The following is a 27,335-nucleotide window of genomic DNA, read 5'->3' on the forward strand; positions in this document are numbered from 1 at the left end:
CAACATTTAAGAGAGCAGTTTGGTAACCCAGTTGCGGGAAGGCTTCATGTCAGATGGTCGTTCAAAACTTCAAGTCTTCTTTGATGGCTGGAGGAATACTTTTAAGGCTCGCAGAAACAGAGGTGAGGAGTTTCAGATTTCCTCTTCATGGGCGATAATACTCATCTGTAACGAGTTGCCCTGGTGGACGAATCTGTGGTGGGTGAAGTTAACTACCACATGATTGTCTAGCGAAGTCTGTGGATCTGAATATTGTGCAAGAAGTCTGAGAGTCACCGGAGAGACGAACCAAAAACCCATTCAGACTTCCGCACACCTCTTCCTCAGAAATGAGAACAACTGACCATAAACTCTTGAATCACGTCACACAGAACTTTCCACACTGCCGTCAGTCGTTTGTGTCAGCTAGTGGCGACTATTTTTCATAAACAGTACGTTATTTCCAGTTTCAGAATTTTTTTATTATATGTTGTGGATATTGTTGTGTGACAGATGTCCAGTGATTAAGCAGTACGTTGTTTTGCAGGCTTTCCGACGTCCCCTCAGGAAAAAAATTATTTCTTCATTACATTTAACTTACTCACGGGATTTACATTCTTTTCCTGGACCAAAATTCATTTTTCCATATTTTGGTATGACTATAAGGAAAAGGAGATCTTTAGTTGCAGAAACGAGGATGATAAATAAACAAATAGGTATTCAGCGGTCAGATCATTAAAGGCGATCATACGTAAAAGTTGAAAAGGCAGAGTAATTCCTTGTTACCTCCGCTTGAGAGAAGTAAGTATGGAAGGAAGTTACATACGGATACATCGAGAAATGATTTATGTTGCAGAGTTTCTGTGAAGCCAAAGACGTAAAGCAGAATGTTACAGGTAAGTGTACAGTCCGGATTTTTATGTAATTACATATTCTTTCCCAATGTTCCTACGAACATGAAAAGTGTAAGCATTCACGAAGTATGTTGCCAGCGTTGATATATTCCATTTTATAGTTATTTATTTCACCATAATTATATATTTTTACATTTTTAACTTTATGCTATGTAGGATTACAATTTATTGCTTTTTTTATCCTTCTTCAAAATCCCCGACACCCTCACTGCGCCACTCCCTGAAAAATATCCGAATCCGACCTACCGTAAAAAGAGACAGAAAAAAAACATTCTCATGCATTACAACGTGGTTAATTGCACTTTGATTTGGATTATGAAGGATATACTTTTCTTAGATTCCGAATTTAATTTCTCAGTTCTCAAAAGCAAAGCAGATATAATAACAAAACTATGTGTAACATTAGTCATTATCCTGAGTACTGGGGTTTGTGCTATCGAGATTAGCAGTAGAGGTGGAGTAAATAAAAGACTAGCGGCCAGAAATTTTCCGAGCACTAGCTACATCCACCTACTCACAAGGGAACTTCCCCATCGCACCCTCGTCAGATTTAGATATAAGTTGGCACAGTGGATAGGCCTTGAAAAACTGAACACAGATCAATCGAGAAAACAGGAAGACGTTGTATGGAACTATGAAAAAAATACGCAAAATATACAAACTGAGTAGTCCATTTGCAACATAGGCAACATCAAGGAGAATGTGAGCGCAGGAGTGCCGTGGTCCTGTGGTTAGCGTGAGCAGCTGCGGAACGAGAGGTCCTTGGTTCAAGTCTTCCCTCGAATGGATCAAATTTTTATTTTCAGACAATTATCAAAGTTCAGACACTCACACATAATCAACTTCGCTCTCCAAAATTCCAGGAAATGTTCAGATTTGCTTGGACAGATGCAGGATTTGACGGTCTACACACGGAAAAATTTGAAAACGTTAAAAACATGTGTTTTGACAGAGCACAGGGAAAACTGTGCGACTGTGAAACCGTTGCATTCATTTGTTGCAGTTTATGTGACAAACTCTTATGTTTTCATCACTTTTTTGGGAGTGATTGTCACATCCACAAGAAAACCTAAATCGGGCAAGGTAGAAGAATCTTTTTACCCATTCGCCAAGTGTACAAGTTAGGTGGGTCGACAACATATACCTGTCATGTGACGCACATGCCGTCACCAGTGTCGTATAGAATATATCAGACGTTTCTTCCTGTGGAGGAATCGGTTCACCTATGACCTTGCGATCAAATGCTTTCGGTTCCCATTGGATAGGCACGTCCTTTCGTCTACTAATCGCACGGCTTTGCAGTGCGGTCGCAAAACACAGACACTACACTTATTACAGTGAACAGAGACGTCAATGAACGAACAGACAGATCATAACTTTGCGAAAATAAAAAAAGTAAACTTCTCACTCCAGGGAGGACTTGAACCAAGGACCTTTCGTTCCGCAGCTGCTCACGCTAACCACGGGACCACGGCGCTCCTGTGCTCACACACTCTTTGATGTTGCCTATGTTGCATATGGACTACTCAGTTTGTATATTTTGCTTAATTTTTTCTTAGTTCCACACAGCTTCTTCCTGTTTTCTCGATTGATCTGTGTTCAGTTTTTCAAGGCCTATCCACTGTGCCAACTTATAACTAAATCTGAGGGGGGTGCGATGGGGAGGTTCCCTTGTCAGATCTAAAGACAGCGTGCGCCAAGAAAGATTAGCCAAATAGTGTTTACGAGTTCACGACAGTTTGCATTCATGATGCCTCCTATTGCATCCAAATTATCACCAAGTTAAAATTTTGGATTACAATGGACGACGCTTTTACTAGACCTACTGATGGAGAGGTTGTTCTATGTCGAGCTTGCAATAAGCAGATCATGTGCTCTATGAGGTTCCAACTTCAGCAATATATGCGTGCCAGTAACGACGCACACAGACAGGGCCGTACCTCTGGTACATAAACTGCAAACTGTATGAAGTTAAAAAAAAAAAAAAAAAAATAAAAACAAAATCGATATCCGGTTGGTTTTAGTATGACATATAATGAGTAAATTTCATTTGCACCTCATTAATTATTAATAATGCATAAATTATCAACTGTGAATAAAAAGGCCTATAATAGAGTAGAAAAATGTCCCTTTCAAGGATTTGTGTTTTTATTATAAATTTACTTTACTTTTCCTTGCTTTCAGTGAAGCAAGTTCATTGATCATGCCATTGAGGTCAACTTCAGCAGTTATCTCATTTTCTAACGACAAAATAGCAAAATTAGTCTGTTTTCACACGTAAACGACCTTAAGTAGTTTTGTACCATCTTTAATTAGCTGAAACTCCGTTCACAAATTGGTGCAGTCAGTGGCGTTGTCATAAATATCCTCAAGGCTATTTCGATGCTCCGATAAACTTCTCTTAAACCATATACTGAAAAAAAACTTTCCACATATCCAGATGGTAAGCTGTGTTAGTGGTCGTCAGAAACTCTTTCGCCTGCATCTCCAAAGTAGCTATTTCCGCCTGCATCTCCAAAGTAGCTATTTCGTTAAGTATCTCCTCTGTGTCAATATCTATATTATATTCGGCCCAAAATCAGCTGCAAATTTTTCAAGATAAAGAGTTTTCATTTACGGCATATCCTGACAGCAAATTAAAAATGAAATGGTGTGATATGTGCGATCTCTTATCCATTTCACATATTATTCTATCAAATACTGCAAGAGCTTCTCAGCATATATCAAATGCGCCTCGCATTCGAGAACAGAACTGCTTTGGACAGATACAGAATCACCAACATGTTTGGCTTTGGCTGTTTATATTTGCACCACTCCTTCGCCCAACAGTTCTCAATTTTTCACCAAACCAGACAGCAAACTCGGAGCTAAATCAAGGTAACACAGTTTCCTTGCTTCCTCGGCCAGTTTTCGCGTCCCTGGCATGGGCCCATCTCGTCACTCTCACCGAGCAAGGTGGCGCAGTGATTAGCACATTAGACACGCATTCGGGAGGACGACGGTTCAAACCCGTGTCCGGCCATCCTGATTTAGGTTTCCCGTGATTTTCCTAAATCGCTTCAGGCAAATACTGGGACCGTTCCTTTGAAAGCACACGGCCGATTTCCTTCCCCATCCTTCCCTAATCCGAGCTTGTGCTCCGTCTCTAATGACCTCGTTGTCGACGGGACGTTAAACACTAGTCTCCTCCTGCTCCTCTCCTCATCACTACCGTGGTTCGGCCCTGAAAGTGGCGGTGAGGCAGGAGGAGGGGAGGGGGGACGCAACTATGACAGTTCTGCCAGAGGCTCAGGATGACCTCGGTGCGACTCTGTGCAGACTAAGAGCAAACAGTGCAATTGTCTAAGAAGCATATGTTATTGACGCAGGTTCAGAACTCCACAGATGATTTTTTCCGCGATATGTGCTCCGCTGTAGTTGCTGTGAGCATTCCACAGCAAAAACTTCAATGGCCTATATATTGCGCTTTTCTACGGAAGTACTGCGGGCAACAGATTCCTGATAAATCGACAGTAAATAAAAAGTGTTCTGATATTTTGTTTACAGAAGGCCTTGAAGAGTTTACGGCACTTTATAAGCAACCACTTCATATGGGTAGCCGTCGACGCAACTGTTGTATGAGGAATGTCAAATACTAGGTTACTGACATTAGAGGTGATATTGACTAGAGGGTAGTGAATAAGATTGATGATGTATTGGCAAGAAATCTGGGCTACTCGACTTTTCGAACTATTTGCAATATCCCTAGTGGGAAGTGCTGCAGCGGACATCTCTCCACGAAAATTCCATCCCATAAAATTCGTACCACGTCCAGCGATGTAGAGATCATTTTCCTTCTATAAAAACATTTTTTCTGATCGGCAGGGAATTTAGAGAAGTACTTGGTTGTTCACTGTATTACCAATGAAAAACAAAGCAATCTCAGTGAAGATGAACCTTTTGGTAAACAGAAGTGATCGAAAATATTCTTTTATTAGCACAGTATAGACTAATTAATGTAACATGTGTCTTCTTAGTGCATTTTTCGTGTTTCTGATACCTTTAAATTCTTATTAATATAATGTAGTAGGCTATGATGTAATGCAGAAGTTGATTTCAGTCGAAATTAGTGTTTTATATTAAATATTTTATAAAATATTTTTGTGATATAAAATAATTTCTCATGTATATTACCGCTTTCGTTATATAATTATGTAATATTTTGCGTGTTAATATTACATAAAAATCTGGACGCTAGTTATCTCGTGCGATAACTGACACCCAAATGGTGCACCAAGACGTCCAAGCGTGACTTAGGCCGACCACTGCAACTTCTATGGCTTCGGAAGCGCGACCTGAATTAGCGTCAGCTGACAACCTGAGCAAGTTCCAGTAGCGTGTGACTTATGAAGCAGTGCATTCCAAAACTAAAATGCTTCAGTGATTCCTTTGCAATGGGGCAAATGGTAATTTTTGGAAGATACCACTGTAAAGGGACATCCTCTTCTAGCATTACTTTTGCCCAACAGTAGTTGTCGATACCAGTAACATTTTTCAAATTTTGGACAGGTCAATATTATCTCAACCGCTTTTCTGAAAACTTTCATATAATTTTACACACAATATGTTATATTTCAAGCTAAAATTTATGAAAAGGAATTACTTTATTTACGATGTTACAATCGGTAATGTACAGTTAAAATTATTTTTTAGAATCATTTGAAATTACGAATTATTTGGCACACTTAAAATAGAAATTTATTAATTACACAATCTAGCACTGTTTACTATGTTTGTTTCTGGATTCATTTATGAAACAATAATCGAAACTAATAGAAATTCATTTGCCAAGAAAACTTGTAAACCCGTTGGAATATTGTTGTTTCTGTTGAGTGAAATAGTAGTAAGCATGCCTCTGATGTGATCGGACGTATTTTGGGCTAACAATGTAATTCCGACTTTGTTAATGTGAAAATTCAAAAGACTGTACTAAAATGTGACAAAATATATTAACGTAACAATAAAAATTCTGCAACAACAATCTTCGAATTTATTTAGATCAATTCAAACATGAGGACTTAAAATGTGAGAATTTCAGCTTCAAGAACCAGACCACAAGACAAGAAGAACTGGAGCCAACACGACACGAAAAGCTAAGTAAACTAGAAAGTTTATCGTAATTTTGCATAAAAGATTTTGCTTACTGTGTACAATAACTGGAATTAGGAAAGTAGGGGGAGATTACACAACTTTGTCGACGACAATCAAAGCAGAAATCATCAAGCACTGCCAAAAATTAAAAGACGAAATGCGTAGAGAGACTAATTAAAATGTTACACAAATATAATTTTGTCAGCTGTGCGAATTGATTATATACATTTTGAGCGAAACAAATCTTGGTCATCCAAGCTGCCGTTACCGAACACAGTGCCTCATATAAAACAGACTGAAAGTAATTCCATATGTTCGAAACAGATTTTCAGACAGGTAACTTAGTCCTTTGTACACTATGGGACCGCACGTACTGTTAATCGTACGTAGAACAATGCCAGACGACGTGTAAACGTTGCAGGTTTCAACTTGCCCAAGCAAACCCAGGCCAAATGTTTCAAGTTTCGCAACTCGGCTGACATGGGACCCCTTGGGTGCGAGATCGCAAGAGGCCAATGATATTTACCGACATTCGACGCACCATATATTGTCTACCACGCAACCACGATATCGGATGCTAATGGCAACAGGGGGCGGGACTGGAGGTGTTCAGTAGTGACCATAGCATGAGGATACGAAGCATAAATCAACTGCTACGTTGGCGAGAAACTCTCAACAGTGTTAAGGCGCATGTCCACTAGCAATTAACTCACGCAAGTAACTTCTGCAAGCACTTCCTGAGGTGTTTACATTAGTACGAAAACTTGCGCAAGTTTACTTCTGCAAGTTGCTTCGACAAGTTAATTTCACGAACTTGCTGCAAGTACTTGCGTAAATGTATCCACTACAGTTCACGTTGTGAGACAGGCAAGTTGTAGATTGCAACGTCGTGTGCACAAACCAGAGCAGCCGCCAGTGTTGTTGTATTGTTATTGTTAAAGAACAAGCGTGGCGAAAGACGAAAAGTTAAGACAAAGAGAAGTGTTTGGGTAAAGAAACGGATACAGAGGCGTCCATGCTTAAGTTTCCAAGAAACACTACTGAGCGAACAGAAATCAGATGACTTTGCTCAGATTACAAACTTTCTGAGAACGTCTCTTGCAAGTTCTGAACACCTCTTGTCAATTGTAGAACCAAATATTCGGAAACAGGGCACAAATATGCAGCAAGCTATATCACCAAGGATCGTCTTTTAATTATTCTTCGATTTTTAGCCACAGGTAAGAGAATAAAACACGTAAATGTCAAATATTTATTGTCAATAGTCGTACATTTATATTTATTTCACGGAATTACTTGTTATTAATTTTTAGGCGATAGTTTCCACTCTTTGATGTACCTTTTCCGAGTACCCGTTTGCACAATCTCTCGAGTTGTTACGGACTGCTGTGTGGCTCTATATGAATGTTTGAAAAGAGAATATTTGAAGGTTAGTATTTTGATATTTCATAACTCACACAGATAATTCGCTTAAGCAGAAAATTTCCGAAGCAATTAATTTGTGGATGATGAACTTGGGTAGTATGAGAAATAATAATTACTTTCTCTGATGGTGTGCAAATGAAACTGCTTTCACCTGTCATCCAAGAATTAGTTATAGTTTCATCTTCCTCAGATACTTCCTTAATTTTTTTCGACTTGACATTTGTGTTAATAACCTTAATTTCGATGCCACATAGTCTCCAGACACCTGATGTTAAACAGATTTGTGCATCGCTTCTATTGCCTTGTTTAGAATAGTGTCTGAATTTTCCTCGGTATTTTTTTTCTTTTCAAAATTCTTCCTTCTTGTACTTTTTCCTGGACCATATCTGTCTCACACTCATCTTCCCTGGCGTTTTCTGATCCCCAAAATAAACATTGTAATGTAATATTTATCTTCAAAGGGATAAATTTCAGATATAATTTTGTTTTCTATAATTTTAGGTACCGTCATCAGAAGAAGAATGGTTACAAATCGCTCCTGGTTTTGAGAATAGATGGGATTTTCCAAGCTGTATTGGCGCTATGGATGGGAAACATATAGTCATACAGGCTCCCAAGAAAGAAGGCAGTGTGTACTTTAATTGTAAAGGGAACCACAGTATTGTGCTATTGGCACTGACTGGACGTGACTACAGAGTTATACAGGGTGTTACAAAAAAGTACGGCCAAACTTTCAGGAAACATTCCTCACACACAAATAAAGAAAAGATGTTATGTGGACATGTGTCCGGAAACGCTTAATTTACGTGTTAGAGCTCATTTTAGTTTCGTCAGGATGTACTGTACTTCGTCGATTCACCGGCAGTTGGCCCAATTGAAGGAAGGTAATGTTGACTTCGGTGCTTGTGTTGACATGCGACTCATTGCTCTACAGTACTAGCATCAAGCATATCAGTACGTAGCATCAACAGGTTAATGTTCATCACGAACGTGCTTTTGCAGTCAGTGCAATGTTTACAAATGCGGAGTTGGCAGATGCCCATTTGATGTATGGATTAGCACGGGGCAATAGCCGTGGCGCGGTAAGTTTGTATCGAGACAGATTTCCAGAACGAAGGTGTCCCGACAGGAAGACGTTCGAAGCAATTGATCGGCGTCTTAGGGAGCACGGAACATTTCAGCCTATGACTCGCGACTGGGGAAAACCTAGAACGACGAGGACACCTGCAATGGACGAGACAATTCATCGTGCAGTTGACGATAACCCTAATGTCAGCGTCAGAGAAGTTTCTGCTGTACAAGGTCACGTTGACCACGTCACTGTATGGAGAGTGCTACGGGACAACCAGTACAGCGTGTGCAGGCACTATCAGCAGCTGATTGGCCTCCACGGGTACACTTCTGCGAATGGTTCATCCAACAATGTGTCAATCCTCATTTCAGTGCAAATGTTCTCTTTACGGATGAGGCTTCATTCCAACATGATCAACTTGTAAATTTTCACAATCAACATGTGTGGGCTGACGAGAATCCGCACGCAATTGTGCAATCACGTCATCAACACAGATTTTCTGTGAACGTTTGGGCAGGCATTGTTGGTGATGTCTTGATTAGGCCCCATGTTCTTCCACCTACGCTCAATGGAGCACGTTATCATGATTTCATACGGGATACTCTACCTGTGCTGCTAGAACATGTGCCTTTACAAGTACGACACAACATGTGGTTCATGCACGATGGAGCTCCTGCACATTTCAGTCGAAGTGTTCGTACGCTTCTCAACAACAGATTCGGTGACCGATGGATTGGTAGAGGCGGACCATTTCCATGGCCTCCACGCTCTCCTGACCTCAACCCTCTTGACTTCATTTATGGGGGCATTTGAAAGCTCTTGTCTACTCTTCGTGCTCGTATTGTGGACGGCTGTGATACAATACGCCATTCTCAAGGGCTGCATCAGAGCATCAGGGATTCCATGCGACGGACGGTGGATACATGTATCCTCGCTAGCGGAGGACATTTTGAACATTTCCTGTAACAAAGTGTTTGAAGTCACGTGTTTCCATTCCATGATTAATGTGATTTGAAGAGAAGTAATAAAATGAGCTCTAACATGGAAAGTAAGCGTTTCCGGACACATGTCCACATAACATATTTTCTTTCATTGTGTGTGAGGAATGTTTCCTGAAAGTCTGGCCGTACCTTTTTGTAACACCCTGTATATGCTGATGTTTTACTAGACTTGACTTACGTAAGCAATGTTCACTCTTTTCACTACAGACGACTGTTGGGATTGTTCCTTTCAGATAACTCACGGCCGACATCCTTTCCCGTTCCTGTCCAACCGAGCTAGTGATCCATTTCTAATGACCTCGCTGTCGACAGCTCGTAACGCTCTGCTCTACTTTCTCTGTTGCCCTTCTGGTCAAATAGCACCGACAGAAATTCTTCACGTCATTTGATTGTCATGAATGACAAGAATTCCACGTCTTAGTCTTTCATAGTGTCTGTTCTGAACGGCACCTAGCAGCTTTGAAGATGTTTAGATACACTTAAGATAATACTGATTCCCTTAGCTTTATGATATCCAGCAGGAGTACATACACTACTGGCCATTAAAATTGCTACACCAAGAAGAAATACAGATGATAAACGGGTATTCATTGGACAAATATACTAGAACTGACATGTAATTACATTTTCACGCAATTTGAGTGCATAGATTCTGAGAAATAAGTACCCAGAACAACCACCTCTGGCCGTAATAACGACCTTGATACGCCTGGGCATTGAGTCAAACAGAGCTTGGATGGCGTGTACAGGTACAGCTGCCCATGCAGCTTCAACACGGTACCACAGTTCATCAAGAGTAGTGACGCGTATTGTGACGAGCTAGTTGCTCGGCCACCATTGACCAGACGTTTTCAATTGGTGAAAGATCTGGAGAATGTGATGGCCAGGGCAGCAGTCGAATATTTTCCGTATCCAGAAAGGCCCATACAGGACCTGCAACATGCGGTCGTGCATTATCCTGCTGAAATGTAGGGTTTCGCAGGGATCGAATGAAGGGTAGAGCCACGGGTCGTAACACATCTGAAATGTAACGTCCACTGTTCAAAGAGCCGTCAATGCGAACAAGAGGTGACCGAGACGTGTAACCAATGGCACACCATACCATCACGTCGGGTGATACGCCAGTATGGCGATGACGAATACACGCTTCCAATGTGCGTTCACCGCGATGTCGCCAAACACGAATGCGACCATCATGATGCTGTAAACAGAACCTGGATTCATCCGAAAAAATGACGTTTTGCCATTCGTGCACCCAGGTTCGTCGTTGAGTACACCATCGCAGGCGCTCCTGTCTGTGATGCAGCGTCAAGGGTAACCGCAGCCATGGTCTCCGAGCTGATAGTCCATGCTGCTACATGCCCGGGTTGCCGGGTTCGATTCCCGGCGGGGTCATGGATTTTCTCTGCCTCGTGATGACTGGGTGTTGTGTGATGTCCTTAGGTTGGTTAGGTTTAAGTAGTTCTAAGTTCTAGGGGAATGATGACCATAGCTGTTAAGTCCCATAGTGCTCAGAGCCATTTGAACCATCCATGCTGCTTAAAACGTCGTCGAACTATTCGTGCAGATGGTTGTTGTCTTGCAAACGTCCCCATCTGTTGACTCAGGGATCGAGACGTTGCTGCACGATCCGTTACAGCCATGTGGATAAGATACCTGTCATCTCGACTGCTACTGATACGAGGCCGTTGGGATCCAACACGGCGTTCCGTATTACCCTCCTGAATCACCGATTCCATATTCTGCTAACAGTCATTGGATCTCGACCAACGCGAGCGGCAATAAACCGCGATAAACCGCAATCGCGATGGGCTACAATCCGACCTTTATCGAAGTCGGAAACGTGATGGAACGCATTTCTCCTCCTTATACGAGGCATCACAACAACGTTTCACCAGGCAACGCCGGTCAAGTGCTGTTTGCGTATGAAAAATCGGTTGGAAACTTTCCTCATGTCAGCACGTTGTAGGTGTCGCCACCGGCGCCAACCTTGTGTGAATGCTCTGAAAAGCTAATCATTTGCACATCACAGCATCTGCTCCCTGTCGGTTAAATTTCGCGTCTGTAGCGTGTCATCTTCGTGGTGTAGCAATTTTAATGGGCAGTAGTGTATTTATGCTCTCCAAACACAGTTGCCAGATATTTATGGCAGGCTACATTGTATTTAACGGCACTAACGGAAAACAAAATCGCAGCACCAAAAAATTAATTTATAGTAATGAAATTTCGGGAATAAATTGGTCTAGGTAACAAATGTAACTGGTTAACTTTGCAAGACCACAGGTTAATGTAAGCGCGAGAAGAGCCATTGCAAATGTAAAATGATGGTACGTTAACAACCGGTGTAACCGCCAGAATGTCGAATTCAAGCATGCAAGCGTGTATTCATTGTGTTGTACAGGTGCCAGATATCAGTTTGTCGGGATGAAGTTCCATGCCCGTTGCAATTGGTTGGCTAATACAGGGCGACGGCGCTGAAGTCGTTCGACGGTATCCTATACGTGCTCATAGGAGACAGATCTGGTGATCGAGTAGGTCAAGACATGTCGACACTCCATAGAGCATGTTGAGTTACAACAGCGGTATCGCGGCGACCATTATCTTGTTGGAAAATCCCCCTAAAACGCTGTTCGTGAATGGCAGTACAATAGGTCGAATCATCAGAATGACGTGCAGATTTTCAGTCACGTTGCAGGGGATAACCACGAGAGTGGTGCTGCCCTCATGCGCAATCACAACCCTGACTATTGCTTCAAGTGTAGGTCCGGTGTGTCTAGCACGCAGACAGGTTGGTTGCAGGTCCTCAGCTGGCCTTCTCCTAGCCAACACACTACCATCACTGGCACTGAGACAGAACCAGCTTCGGAAAACACAACAAATCTTCATCCGGCCCTCCAAAAGTCTCTCGCTTGACGCCACTGAAGTCGCAATGGTTTTTGCTCAATGGATTGCACGCTGCAGGGCATCTAGCCCGAAACTCATCTTGATGTAACCGGTTTCGTTGTGTCATTGTGTTACCTTTGTAATATCGCAAAAAGAGCATCCAGCTTCTCGTAGCCCTATTACACGACATCATTCAAACTCAGTGAGGTGTTGATAATGGATGCTTTGTCGCCTTAAAGGCATTCTTGGCTAACATCAACTCTCCATGTTCAGTCTAACGCTCACGACCTTTACAGCGTGTATTTAAAGCAAACCTGATTTGCATCCTCATAGTGTCGCTGCCAGCGCCACTCTTATGCGACTGGCGTGAACTTTGAATAGAGGTCATCTTTCAGACGTAGGAACACGCCAACCAACTTAACTTTATGTCGCTCAAGTCCTTCTTGGTGATGAGATTTTTTTCCGTCGGTGTATTTATGACTTTGATGGAAATGACGCCGGTGTACGGACTACAGTTTGGATTTCACTCACAATAAAAAAAGAAATATTGTCTTCATTCGCCCAATACTGGTAGTGCACAAGTGACGCGATTATCTACTTTCGCAGACTAGTCTCTGATATGCAAAGAGAAAACATCACGAGGAACATTGAGTGCTCGAGCATAGAGTATCTCTGCATGGTATCGCTACAAACACATTTTCGAGCTGATATAACTTACCTTTACGACGCTATAGCTTTTATGATATGTGCGTAAGTAGTGCTCTCTGTAGTTCATCGGAGTTTCTTCCTCTCTCTAACACGTCCTTGGACTGCGTTGCATTCAGCTCTAGCGCGTGAAGTTAGCAGGAAAAGCGAGCATGTCAGCATCTGGTACATCTGGTCTGCCGAGATATGTGCCTGCAGCATTTGAAATTCAAGTACTCCATTTTGATGGCACAGAATTAACTCCTTGTTAATAATTTAGTAACAGTTATATTGGTCTGTTGAATGTGCCATTACTGCCTGAAGTGGAAACAGACTATGGCGGTTCATGAGAGCCAATAGATGTGCTATAGTGAAGCAGCTCACCGACCAAATCTTTCATAACTCAGCGAACTCGCTGTGCATGCGGCGCAAAAGAAGCCATATGGTTTTCCACCCAAGCCTATTTTATGATGCAGACGGGAAATTGTGCTCTTGATAACTGTTAACACTCACATTTGTCGCTCCAGAGAGTGTAATGGGTGTGGACATGTCCGGCCGCCACCATTTCTGAAAGAGCATAACATGGTGACGGCAGCGCCCGGATCTGTGTAGTTGTTTAGTGGCATTCCCTACAGTCATGGCAATATTTAGTGTTTTTGGTTACGAATCCAACTTCGTTCACACATGCAAGATGATTGTCTTTCGCGGGAGGACAACATTTTTCGGCGAGGTAATGTCGCTTGCTGGAAGTTTTCACAGATGGCAGGAAAAACACCACGATGACTTTAAAATCTTTCTTTTTACTCCGAATTTCTGGACTCTCAGCCCGTTGGACTATCTCAACCAACATGTTTTTACGGGGGAAGTACAGCACCAGCTTGACTCCAGATGCCCGTGGAGACTTGTTGGCACCTAGTCAAGTCATTTCAAGTCATGAACCCATTGCTAATGTCGCAAACACATTTGCTTTGAACAGTCGACCAGGTTTCGACCAGTTGTGAGGAGTACGCGCGTGCGCCCCGATGTCTGCCGAGGTCGGCGCGGCACGGTTTGTCGACTGCGTGCGTCTGGCTGCCCAGCGGCTACCGGCCATCAATTGGAGCCACTTGACGCCTGACCTTCCCCAATCACGCAGCACGCTTCGCACGCCGTCACACGACCGGTCGCCGCAGCGGCGCTATTTTTGCATCGCACTGGCGCTTTGCACTCCACAGTTGTCCAGGTCAGAGCTGTAATCATCACACCTTCCTACATACATAAAATGTGCGACGTGGTAGTGAAGCGTCAAACGAGAACATCCTGTAAGACGTTACTATTTCACTACCGCTTTCGTAAAAGGGTAAAGGCGAACATAGATGACATTTCGGGACTGCAGATGGCCGTCGTGTACCGTCACTCCAGATATTCCGTCCGAGCACTTGTCAGGCATCTTCAGGATGGAATAACTCGACGAAAAATATCGCCCTCCCAGGATGTCTGAAGGCGTCTGGGAAGTGCCTAAACAAAATACAGCGCATGATAGTAAACGAACCGCGTTGCACTCCCGAAATATCACTGAATATTCAGCAGGCTGGGAAAATTTAAAGGTATACAAAGTGAAAAGTGTTCTTCCAGGACGTGAAATGTGAAATATGTAAATATTTTTCTACTTATTTCCACTTTAGATCTAAGAAGTTTTTGCATTGAAAACATTCCCTGAAGTGAGATTCTGGAAGATATACAAAATACCCATTTACGGCTGACGTAAACGTTTCATGGAATTCAAAATGTTATCCAACCACTAAATTCTTCAGATATTGGAATAGGCGAAAGTCTGAGGATAACAAATTTGTTAAGTAAGGAGGATGTTCGTACTTATAATCCCTAGATTTTTCCGATTATCGTTGTACCCTTGTTGGTAGGTGCAACATCCTGATGAAAGATGGCCTCTTTCGAAACAAGGTTCTTCCGTTGTAATTATTTTGTTCTCAAGTTCGGCGTATTAGTCGTCAGCTTAATATCCAAGTTTTCATTGGTAACTCGATGAGAAAAGGAAGATGTGGAACAACACTCAAATCTTTTAACACTTTGCAAAGTAATTGATAACGAGTATACCTTCGTAACCCCCCCCCCCCCCCCAAAAAAAACACTGGTCAGAACCTTTCCGTAGGTGAATGCAGCTTCGTCTCATTTTGATACAAGGCCACCCGGTTGTCACCGACTACTTTGCTTGCTGTCTCATTTCAAGTGTGAAATGGTCGGCTCATATCTCATTTCCAGTGACAAATGGTTGAACAAAATCACTCGGATTCGTTTTAAAATGGCCCAACATTAGTGAGAAATTTGTTTTCGCTTTCGATTGTTCGTTAGCAGACAAATGTGCAGAACTTAACTTTGCCAAATGACTCCTCAGAGTGAAACGTATCATACCCGTCTCTATAACGTTAGCTATTCCTTACACCTGTAATCGTCTAACTATCAATACCATCTTGCACACTTTTTCGTTCAAGTCATCTGCGGTTGCAGTAATGGGACTTTCTTCACGCTTCACACGCCTTCTTCAAGAGAAGTACTGACACATTGAATTCAGCATCCCATTTATTATTCATCAACTTTAGATGAATTTCCGTAGTCGATAAATAGTTTGAAACAAAGAATTTTACGATAGAATGGTATTCCAGCTTATTTCAGTTGAACGTAACACTCACAAATCTATTACTTCGAAATAGTCCTATAAAGAATCTATTCCGCAAATAGAGTTGCGCTTGACAAACATAACTGCGCAACTGAGTCAGCATAACAAAAACATTATTTCATTTAATAACTCCGTCGGTGGACCGCGTAAAGGACTGTTCATCTTCCTCTCGTGGTATGATTTTGGAGAGGTGGAGGGGCGTCGGCAGACACGTTCGGCCTGTAATCTCATTGACTGGAACAGAATTGTCTTCAGCGATGAGTCCCGCTCTGAATCGAGCCTCGATGACCACTGAAGACGTGGCTGGAGACGCCCCAGACGGCAGTGGGATACCAACCTGACTGTCGCCCGCCAATGGTCTGGGTTGCCATTTCTTTTCATAGCACCACCGCTTTGGTTGTCATCCGCGGCACACTTCGGCACAGCGGTACGTCGACGATATTCAACACGCCGTTTTGTTGCCAAGCCATCTTAGGCTTATATTTCAGTGAGACATTGCCCGCTCGCACACGGCTATAGTTCTACTGCTCGTCTTTGTGCTTGCCAAACCTTACCTTGGCGACCAAGGTCGCCGGATCTCTCCCAGACTGAGAACGTTTGGAGCTTTATGGGCATGGCCCTCCGACCATCTTGGAATTTTGAACATTTGATGCACCAATTGAACAGCATTTGACACGATATCCCTCAGGAGGACATCAATGCCAAGCCGAATCACTGCTTGCGTAAGGGCTAAAGGTGGATCAACGCCTTGCTGACTTGTTCAATTTGTGACGCTCTTTCCTTAGAATAAATCACCTAATTTTTCTGCAGTTCAGAGACTAACGTGAAGTAGGCTCTCCCGGCACTGTTGCCGAAAAGCTATCGGGTTTCCAGCTGGGTGGCAGCATTAAAAAATTTTACACAGCGGAGCTGGTCAACGAAGTAGCTGCTGTGAAGTGCCAGATGAAAGAGCAGATAAAGAGCATTGATACGGCTTCCCATGTGGATACCTGAGAGGTAATTTTTCAAATAATGAATCAAGAGAAACTTATTGAAACATCGAAATACCTCTCTATCCATTTATGACACTGTAAGTAACTGCAGCATCTTGTGAAAGATAGGCGTAAGCATACTATCAGATTATGTGATTTTGTCGATAGAATAGAACTTACAATGAAATGAATATCCCTATCTGCATACAGGCATTGAAATAACTGAACGAGTACAGTTGAAAATGTGTGCCCCAATCGGGACTCGAACCCGGGATCTCCTGCTTACATGGTAGACACTACATCCATCTGAGCCACCGATGGCACTGAGGATAGTGAGAGTGCAGGAACTTATCTCTGGCACGCCTCCCGTGAGACCCACATTCCGCACTTATTGTCCCGCACTATATTCGCAGTGCCCCTGCCTATTATACTCATTACTCGGGGCTTTACGGCCGATTCCCGTAAGAGTTCGGGCACTGTTTGTGCATCCGCACAGAAGAAGATGGTCAAATGGCCGGTGAGCCTTAACTATATACAGGGTGTTACAAAAAGGTACGGCCAAACTTTCAGGAAACATTCTTCACACACAAATAAAGAAAAGATGTTATGTGGACATGTGTCCGGAAACGCTTAATTTCCATGTTAGAGCTCATTTTAGTTTCTTCCACCTACGCTCAATGGAGCACGTTATCATCATTTCATACGGGATACTCTACCTGTGCTGCTAGAACATGTACCTTTACGACACAACATGTGGTTCATGCACGATGGAGCTCCTGCACATTTCAGTCGAAGTGTTCGTACGCTTCTCAACAACAGATTCGGTGACCGATGGATTGGTAGAGGCGGACCAATTCCATGGCCTCCACGCTCTCCTGACCTCAACGCTCTTGACTTTTATTTATGGGGGCATTTGAAAGCTCTTGTCTACGCAACCCCGGTACCAAATGTAGAGACTCTTCGTGCTCGTATTGTGGACGACTGTGATACAATACGCCATTCTCCAGGGCTGCATCAGCGCATCAAGGATTCCATGCGACGGACGGTGGATGCATGTATCCTCGCTAACGGAAGTCATTTTGAACATTCCCTGTAACAAAGTGTTTTAAGTCACGCTGGTACGTTCTGTTGCTGTGTGTTTCCATTCCATGATTAATGTGATTTGAAGAGAAGTAATAAAATGAGCTCTAACATGGAAAGTAAGCGTTTCCGGACACATGTCCACATAACATATTTTCTTTCTTTGTGTGTGAGGAATGTTTCTTGAAAGTTTGGCCGTACCTTTTTGTAACACCCTGTAAATACAGTTACAGAAAAATAACTTTCTCTCTGAAAATAGTCCTCTTCGACGGCTATAAAAGCAATCCGAGAAACTACCTGATCTGACTCTCAATCAAAACAATGAGGTAGATGAGGAATTATTTCTGGTTCCAACCGATGAGTTTTCGCCACCGTGGCTGCAGCTTTATGAGCTGGACCGTTGTCCTGGTGAAAAAAGCCCTTAAGTATCGATCTTGGTCGTTTTTAAAACAATTTCCTTTTTAGAAGAACCATTAATGAAGCAAAGACCGTCGAGTTATGATTCTGACTTGCTGTAAGAAGTCAGTCAAGATTATATCCCGGGAATCCTTAAAAAGTAACTTCGCTCATCCAGCCGAAAAAGACGCTGTTTTCTTCAGTGCGTTTTCACCAATCTTTTTTGCATAGTTCTGAGTTTTTCTTGGGATGTTGAGAGAGATGATGGAGCCAAGTTCCTTCCCCTGCACTTTGATTTCCTTTTCTCATCCAGCAATGCTCTCATCCGGCGCCCACGCCACTGCTTTGTGTTTTGTTTTTCGTTCAGTCGATGTCGTAATGACAGGTACCTGACACACACTCCTCCTACAATTTTGCCTTAGCATAGGAAAAACGGTTTTTTAGTGATTTTCTATTTGTTGGTCTTAACTAGACAGCGACAATGCAGTTAATGGAGCTACAGGTCATTTTGGATTTGTTTGATACTCTCGATATCAATGCCAATGGGATTAGAATACCTCCATAATATGTGCGTTTGACATGTGTAAGATATACTGACTGTATCATGTGGTATTCTTCTTTGAGTTAATAGGTGACACTAGGTAAATATTACAATAGATGGTTCACATAGGGTGACCTTACAATGGATATAAAACGGAAAGTACAGACAGTTTGCAGTTCCTCTTCTATCTTCCTATTTTTTGTTCTACCAACGGTTTAGTCAATAATTAACGCTGAAGATCTTCGTTTAGAGCCACGACTTTCAGAAACCAACCGAAGAGGCAACTGCGGGCAGATATCAATAGAGATACATGTGATGGTCAAATACAAGGAAAAGCATTCGCTCAACGTTATTCGAAAAGTACCACCGCTCATCCAAGCCCAGAGAAAGTATGCTGTTTTCAGGGTCACTACCCTCTTTCGCTTGGTTCACGACAGAAACGTTCCGTGCATTTTGCGGCCAACGTGCTTCTTTTATGTTAAACAGCTTCATGAAATCTTTACAATGTAATCACTTTACGTTTGAATTAGATAGTTTCATGTTCTCGCGACCTGTCGTACCTACAAAATTGTGGCGGTAACTCCGTGAAGATTAATTTATGAGAAAAATGATGCAGAACTCTTCTATTCCTTTCAGTATTGTCTATGTATCGTTCGATTCTCCATTCACATCGGAAAGTCACCTCATACGGATCTTAGAAAGTGTAACAAATCTGTTAAAAAGTGTGCCTACATACCGACTGTCCATCCTCTTCTGGAGTATTGCTGCACGAGATGGGATCCTTAGCAGATAGGATAGACGGAGAACATCTGAAAAGTTCAAAAAAGCTTGTTTTGTACTATCGAGAATAGGGGAGAGAGTATCACGGATGTGATAAGTCGCTTACGGTGACAAGGTCTTTTCACTAAATTTCGACATCATTCTCCTCCGAATGCCAAAATATTTTGCTGAATACTACCTACACTGCACAAAATCACCGTCGTGATAAACTAAGAGAAATCAGAGCTCACGCGGAAAGATTTGGGTTTTTATTTTTCCCACGTCCTGTTCGAGATTGGAACTGTAGGGAAATAATCTGAAAATGGTTCTGTGCACCATCCGCCAAACACTTAAATATGAGTCGCGGAGCAATCATATTCATACAGACAGAGATGAACATGTACATTCTAAAAGTGCCACACGGACAAAGTTTTATTGCTTTCCCGATAGGTTAGTAGAACTTCCTCTAGTTTTGTATGCCAATTTTTCATCTCTCTCTCTCTCTCTCTTTCGTTTTATTATTTGCCTATGCGAGCTAATCCATTCTGAAATTGGAAATATAAGAACATAATTATTAGATGTTCTGTATAGTACTGCTTTAGGGATTTAGAAGACTAGAGAGCAGGCCTAACGGCAGTCAAAAAAGTAAAGAACAAATGTTGTTCGCCTTTAGTATTTGTGGAAGGAACACTGGACAGTAAAGAATGCACCATCGTCGGCCCCGTTCCGTTGCCATCCACTCACTGTCAAGGAGATCCATTTTACAGCAATATATTGCTCGTGCATACTTTTCTCACGTCACACAGTACGCTCTTCGACATGTCCCCCTACTTCTCGGCCAGTATGAGCATCTCACATGTCGTCCACAGAGCATTTGTGCGAATTGATGCAAGGCGTGTGGTGTGACAACAAGTTGAGTGCAATATTACCTCCGAAGATGACAGCCAAGACCAGTTTTGATTGTCCCTAAGTACCCTTGCAAGGCTGCATCGTAGCTAGAGAAGGTTATATGAATAAACTTTTGGCTACACAATATATAGAATTCCTATATCTATTTTCGGATAAAAGTTGCCTGTGATCGTTGAAAAAGTGACAGAAATAGTCGAGGATGAGAAATAGGACCGCTAAATTGCGAAACAGGACAAAGAACAAGTCAGCCGCCCTTTTTTTTATTCTTCACTTTTGCAGCTGTAATCGTGTATTCTTCAATATTTTCCATGACAAAAGCACTGGTGCCGAAATACACTCCTGGAAATGGAAAAAAGAACACATTGACACCGGTGTGTCAGACCCACCATACTTGCTCCGGACACTGCGAGAGGGCTGTACAAGCAATGATCACACGCACGGCACAGCGGACACACCAGGAACCGCGGTGTTGGCCGTCGAATGGCGCTAGCTGCGCAGCATTTGTGCACCGCCGCCGTCAGTGTCAGCCAGTTTGCCGTGGCATACGGAGCTCCATCGCAGTCTTTAACACTGGTAGCATGCCGCGACAGCGTGGACGTGAACCGTATGTGCAGTTGACGGACTTTGAGCGAGGGCGTATAGTGGGCATGCGGGAGGCCGGGTGGACGTACCGCCGAATTGCTCAACACGTGGGGCGTGAGGTCTCCACAGTACATCGATGTTGTCGCCAGTGGTCGGCGGAAGGTGCACGTGCCCGTCGACCTGGGACCGGACCGCAGCGACGCACGGATGCACGCCAAGACCGTAGGATCCTACGCAGTGCCGTAGGGGACCGCACCGCCACTTCCCAGCAAATTAGGGACACTGTTGCTCCTGGGGTATCGGCGAGGACCATTCGCAACCGTCTCCATGAAGCTGGGCTACGGTCCCGCACACCGTTAGGCCGTCTTCCGCTCACGCCCCAACATCGTGCAGCCCGCCTCCAGTGGTGTCGCGACAGGCGTGAATGGAGGGACGAATGGAGACGTGTCGTCTTCAGCGATGAGAGTCGCTTCTGCCTTGGTGCCAATGATGGTCGTATGCGTGTTTGACGCCGTGCACGTGAGCGCCACAATCAGGACTGCATACGACCGAGGCACACAGGGCCAACACCCGGCATCATGGTGTGGGGAGCGATCTCCTACACTGGCCGTACACCACTGGTGATCGTCGAGGGGACACTGAATAGTGCACGGTACATCCAAACCGTCATCGAACCCATCGTTCTACCATTCCTAGACCGGCAAGGGAACTTGCTGTTCCAACAGGACAATGCACGTCCGCATGTATCCCGTGCCACCCAACGTGCTCTAGAAGGTGTAAGTCAACTACCCTGGCCAGCAAGATCTCCGGATCTGTCCCCCATTGAGCATGTTTGGGACTGGATAAAGCGTCGTCTCACGCGGTCTGCACGTCCAGCACGAACGCTGGTCCAACTGAGGCGCCAGGTGGAAATGGCATGGCAAGCCGTTCCACAGGACTACATCCAGCATCTCTACGATCGTCTCCATGGGAGAATAGCAGCCTGCATTGCTGCGAAAGGTGGATATACACTGTACTAGTGCCGACATTGTGCATGCTCTGTTGCCTGTGTCTATGTGCCTGTGGTTCTGTCAGTGTGATCATGTGATGTATCTGACCCCAGGAATGTGTCAATAAAGTTTCCCCTTCCTGGGACAATGAATTCACGGTGTTCTTATTTCAATTTCCAGGAGTGTACTTGATATCGTTTATATATAGTGCAGCAGAGTTTCTATGTGTGTTTGTTCTTGAGCCTTAGCCTGTTTTGTATCTGGTCCATAAGAGCTAACTGGAGATTAGGAGAAAGACAACAAGCGGAATTAATTGCTGCAATTATTACTACCATTTCGACGTCCGCTAGGCGTTTTCCCAGAAACTGTCAACGCGATGACGTCAAGACGAGTAGCGCTCGCAGAGGGACGCATAGCATCATATAGTCGTGCAGTTGTTTTTATTGTATTGGTGATGCACAGCGCGTGGAGGCGATGTCAGGCAGTGGCTGAGCGGAGAAGCGAGACAAATGGTACTCGCAGCGAAAACGTTTACGCACGCTCATAGATGCCCACACACAAAGTCACCGCAAGTACTCGCTATTCGTACGCCATAGAGCTAAAAAGAAGAAAAGTCGTTCCATGTTCATGCACAAAGAACAAACTAAACAACGCAAAAAAGTCTTGCAATATTATGCAAAACTACGGATAAAGTAAAGCTCCCATAATGAAGACATTTAAAAGAGTACTACGGTGGCACTTTGTTATTTAATTTACGGCTACTGTTTCTTAGTATTTACCACTAAGCGACAAAGAAAAATCTTTTATGCTGTGTAGTAAACATTTTGGATAGCAGTTTAAAAAATTAGCCGTATTTATCTGAATGTGGAATGGCGACAGCTTAAGTGATAATTTATACTGCAGTTGTGAATTTAACTATGAGAAATTAACAGCAACCTTATTACTTTTTACTTTTACATAGTTCTGTCTACACCAATTAATTTTCACAGGTCTACTTTACATTAAGGAAACTACGAATTCAAAAGTTAATCTACTATATCTATAGGAATTTATAATCCCATGGTGAAATGACAATAGGTCAGATGCAGAAGTATATCAAATAGCAAAATAGAATAAATTTTTTTTTTCAGAATTAATGTAGTGTGTGGTGTTATTACATAATACTTAAATAACAGTTAAAAACTGGTATATTTTGAAAAGAACAGCAAACACTCTGCAGTTGGAAAAAGAAATATTCCATCAATGTGTGATTGGTTGAGAATATGTTACATTACATACTGGATTTATTTAAATAAAATGCGTAGATTATTACAATGAAAATATATTTAAAAATGAAAATTTATTCACCAGTAACTGGTGGTGTCATACTGCAAATTTTCAACGGAATCGGCTGAACTGCAAAGGTAATAAACATAAGCGACACTGCTAGTGCATCTGTATCGTTCTACGCCACTTTGCTAAAATTCGACGCATATGAGGCAAAGTTTTCATTTTTCGAGCTAAGCAAGTTATTCATTTAATCATCAAAATATAATGGGATTTAGGTATTGATTAATGTACGTCTGAGTTTGAGGACAAGAGATTAGGGCACTTTTTATGAACAATGAAAAAAAAATATAAAAAGTGAATCTACTGCAGCTACCGTAATTTCCGATTCCCGTGGGGTAATGGCGGTAAGTTACATCCCCAAGTATTTCATATTGTTTACCTTTCTTAACTTTCTTATTACTACACGCTTGGATGGCTGTTTTAACGGATCCTTAGTATGATTTTTAGGTATGACATTTTCTTTGTTGAGGGTCCTTATCTTTTTCCTTCCAGCTGGTTTAATTCAATTTCACAGTCGTGGATATCAGAACTTGTGATTCCTGTTTCCCGCTGGGTCTACTTTTGACCTTAGCTTCATTGGTGGTGAGTTATTGAGTATAAAGAATTTCAACACCACATCATACCGGTTTGCTCCTTTTGTTATGTGTTGATTCTCCTCCATTCCTGGGTCTGTTGTTTCATCCCTGTCCGCTCTTCGTTAATAATCCACTGTTAAACAGAGATGTCTGATTTTTCCACAGATCCATCTGTATCAATGGAGTCGCCATCGGTAAAAGTATTTAGATCAAAAGAATCCAATGTCCTACATCGTGATTCAGCGACCTCTGTTACCCCTTCGCAATCTTAACACGGCTACCCGTTGAGCATCGTGTGCGAAAAGCCTCCTTTTTGGCCTTTCGCCCATGGAGCGATTGAAAAGTAAAGGACAGGACGACTAGCTGGCAACGCAGTTCCGCACAAGGGCCAACTGAAAAACGAGAAACTGCAGTTGCCGTGAGCGAGCATGGAGGACAGGGAGAGTATCGTTCGTCGCATTCGAATCCTGCCTCGGGTATGGATGTGTGTGATGTCCTTAAGTTAGTTGGGTTTAAGTAGTTCCAAGTTCTAGGGGACTGATGACCTCAGATGTTAAGTCCCATAGTGCTCAGAGCCATTTGAACGTTCGTCGCAACCGAGAATCCTTTGGTTACTCTCGACATGTCGAGCACACATTCGCGCTCAGAGGGAGACGTGGTTCTCTGTAATCACACACGAATAAGAAAACGAAAGAACTCTGGATTCATGCGAAGAGCCAAAGAAATATAAACTGCAAGCTATATGTGGCAGCCAAGGAACTGTAACAGTCAAATTATAATTCATAGATATTTGTAGAATGACTAAACAGTGTTGCAGTCATTTGGTGCAGCTGATTTCTTCCACCAAAACACACCGTTAGTTTGATTTAAAAAACCCAAATATCTTGAGATTTATGTAGACGAAAATGTGGTGATGGTGATTTGTGTACCGTCGACATTTGTACGACAACACCAATTTAGTTACACGTATCGGAGATTTGTTACCTTTCACTGTTCGTTTCTACCGTTAATTTTACAGACTGACAAAAGCTGCTAGTCACATAAAAGAATGCTGGCTGTATGATTTACAATTTTTGCACATTTGTTTCCATTGGCGTACCGATAATTTTATTTTAAGCAATAGATGTATAGCTCACTACACATGTAATATGAAATTCTTTACCCACTTCACGCCCCGTTTTTTCTGTCGAATCTCTCCTGCTGTCGCCTGGGAGCTTGTAGTTGTATAAAAACGAGAGGTTTTCGACTTTTCCTACAAAGCTAATATTCACAACCTGTTCGTTCATCTTCAAATTAAACCAAGAGAGAACTGTGTTCGACGCGGCAACGCGGGCGTTGAGTCTCTGAAAACTGGTTGGCAACGTAAGCGATTGACTGGGGAGTCACTCTGCAGTTGCACCGAGTGCGGTGACCTATTAAACTACACAGGAAGTGGTTCACTGCCGACTAGTTACCAACTCACGTCGGCAACGAGTTGCTTTTGAGTCGCTGCGTGTGGGGGGCCCTAAGTCTCTACAAATATATGAAGACCTCAACTGTAAGAGACAATTTGGCTGTTATGAGAAACTGCACAGTAAAGCTTCAATCAATACTCATAAGAAAGATACTCCAAGTAAATTCATTGTGATGTTTTTCATTCAGATTAGCCATCGTTCTCAAATACTCCTAGAGTAACGACAGACATTTGAAATCGTAAATTTTATCCACAATTTTACTCTTAAAAATACGCCAATGGTTACTTAACATTGCTTACTTACAAACCAAGTGCACTCAAGATCAGATACCGTTGACTTACCAGTTTACTCTCAAAAATACAATTTTTTATGGTCCGCATTGTTTCTCTTTATGATACTAAAATTTGCGTTATCAGTTTTTGAAATAATGAATTGTTTACTTGTCTAAAGAATTATTCACATTTATCTGGATAGCAACAACTTCTGAAGCGCATGTGCATTCCGAACCATATTCAGCACCTTTATCAGAGTCGTAGTTATCCACATTGTTCATAGATTTGCACAAATCGTTCGAAAAAAATGGTTGGTTCAAATGGCTCTGAGCACTATGCGACTTAACTTCTGAGGTCATCAGTCGCCTAGAACTTAGAACTAATTAAACCTAACTAACCTAAGGACATCACACACATCCATGCCCGAGGCAGGATTCGAAACTGCGACCGTAGCGGTCACGCGGTTCCAGACTGAAGCGCCTTTAACCGCACGGCCACACCGGCCGGCTCGTTCGAAAAAAAAGCCTTTTGCTGGCACGAACACCGTACACGTTACTTCTGCTAGCAACTATGTTCTTGGGACTTACTACTGTTCACATGCACACATCCTTACAAAGCTGCCATTTACCACACGGGATATCTGCGGTTCTCGTCGAGTGTCTCTTACCATTGTTTACAGCCGAGGTCTTCATGTATAAAGTAATTAATAATATAAACAGCATTAAAGTTCAGTATGCACGCTGACAGTAAAAGCTGACTATATGACGAAGTACAATATGGACAGATCGAGGACGGTGGCAAGGGGGGGGGGGGTTACGGGGGCTATAGCCGCCCCCCCCCCCCCCCCCCTCCGCCATGGAGTATCGTATTACACTGGGTAAAATGACTTCAGAAATCAGCGAATATATTACTCCAACAGATTCAATCATTTTTTTAATAATTATGTAGCAATATAGATTACAGTGTATTTCAAATACATTTTAACAAAAGAATAAGAGTGGCAAATAGCTTACTATCAAAACCAATAAATATCATTTAACTTGAAATAGGCGTCTTATTATTTATTAAAACACATTTTTTACCCTGAACTTCAAAACAGTTACCAAAAACTACTTTAAGCAACGCCAAATTTTACCAATTTATAGGTAGAGTGCCCCAACTCTCCTTTTGTTAAGCGATATTCCATTCCCCTCCCCCCCCCCCCAAATTAGCACCCCTCCCCCCTTGATCGCCCCTGGGACAGATAATAGAAATAAGAAACAGAAGGGCACAAAATAAACAGCACGGTACAAACATAGCAACGTGTTCTCCAATATTGGCACTGCTCGCTCAGTAAGTTCACTTATTTGATTCGAAAAGCACCGCTTGGGATGTCAACTGACAAAACTTAAAGCAAAAAGTTCACCTTCCGGGGCTCCCTCCCTACTGGGACAATACCTCTCTCCCCTATTATTCGTATATAATGCTGTAATTGCTTCTACATATTAGTTAATTTGTAGAAGAAGTGGTTATTGTCACATGATCCAAATTTATTTTTCAACAAGAAATATACTAATTTTAGAGTTTGCTCTCGATGGAGACGTCTCACTTTCATGCCATAGTATTTGAGTTCTCGCTATAATTTTTACATCGCATTTTGGATCGGAATCCCAAAAAAGTGACCATAAATCAAAAGAAAACTTTGGAGTTAAGAAGTTTCGTTTAACAGGTTGACTA

The 27,335-nt window shown here is 42.5% G+C and overlaps 1 protein-coding gene across 4 annotated transcripts in view; it reads right to left on the reverse strand.

Moving 5' to 3' along the window:
• LOC124802860 (protein SERAC1) overlaps window positions 1-27,335 on the reverse strand; it is a 126,915-nt gene that overhangs the window by 78,703 nt on the left and 20,877 nt on the right. The window contains exon 1 of one of the 4 annotated variants that reach the window (XM_047263906.1): window positions 19,487-19,523. The exons of the other annotated variants lie outside the window; for them this stretch is intronic. Within the exon in view, the coding sequence (XP_047119862.1) occupies window positions 19,487-19,497 (11 nt within the window). The 5' untranslated portion in view covers window positions 19,498-19,523. Of the gene's footprint in view, window positions 1-19,486; window positions 19,524-27,335 lie in introns of those variants that run through there. 4 annotated transcript variants of the gene reach the window in all.

The sequence above is a fragment of the Schistocerca piceifrons genome, chromosome 1 (genome assembly GCF_021461385.2).
Source record: "Schistocerca piceifrons isolate TAMUIC-IGC-003096 chromosome 1, iqSchPice1.1, whole genome shotgun sequence".
NCBI classification, from domain to species: domain Eukaryota; kingdom Metazoa; phylum Arthropoda; class Insecta; order Orthoptera; family Acrididae; genus Schistocerca; species Schistocerca piceifrons.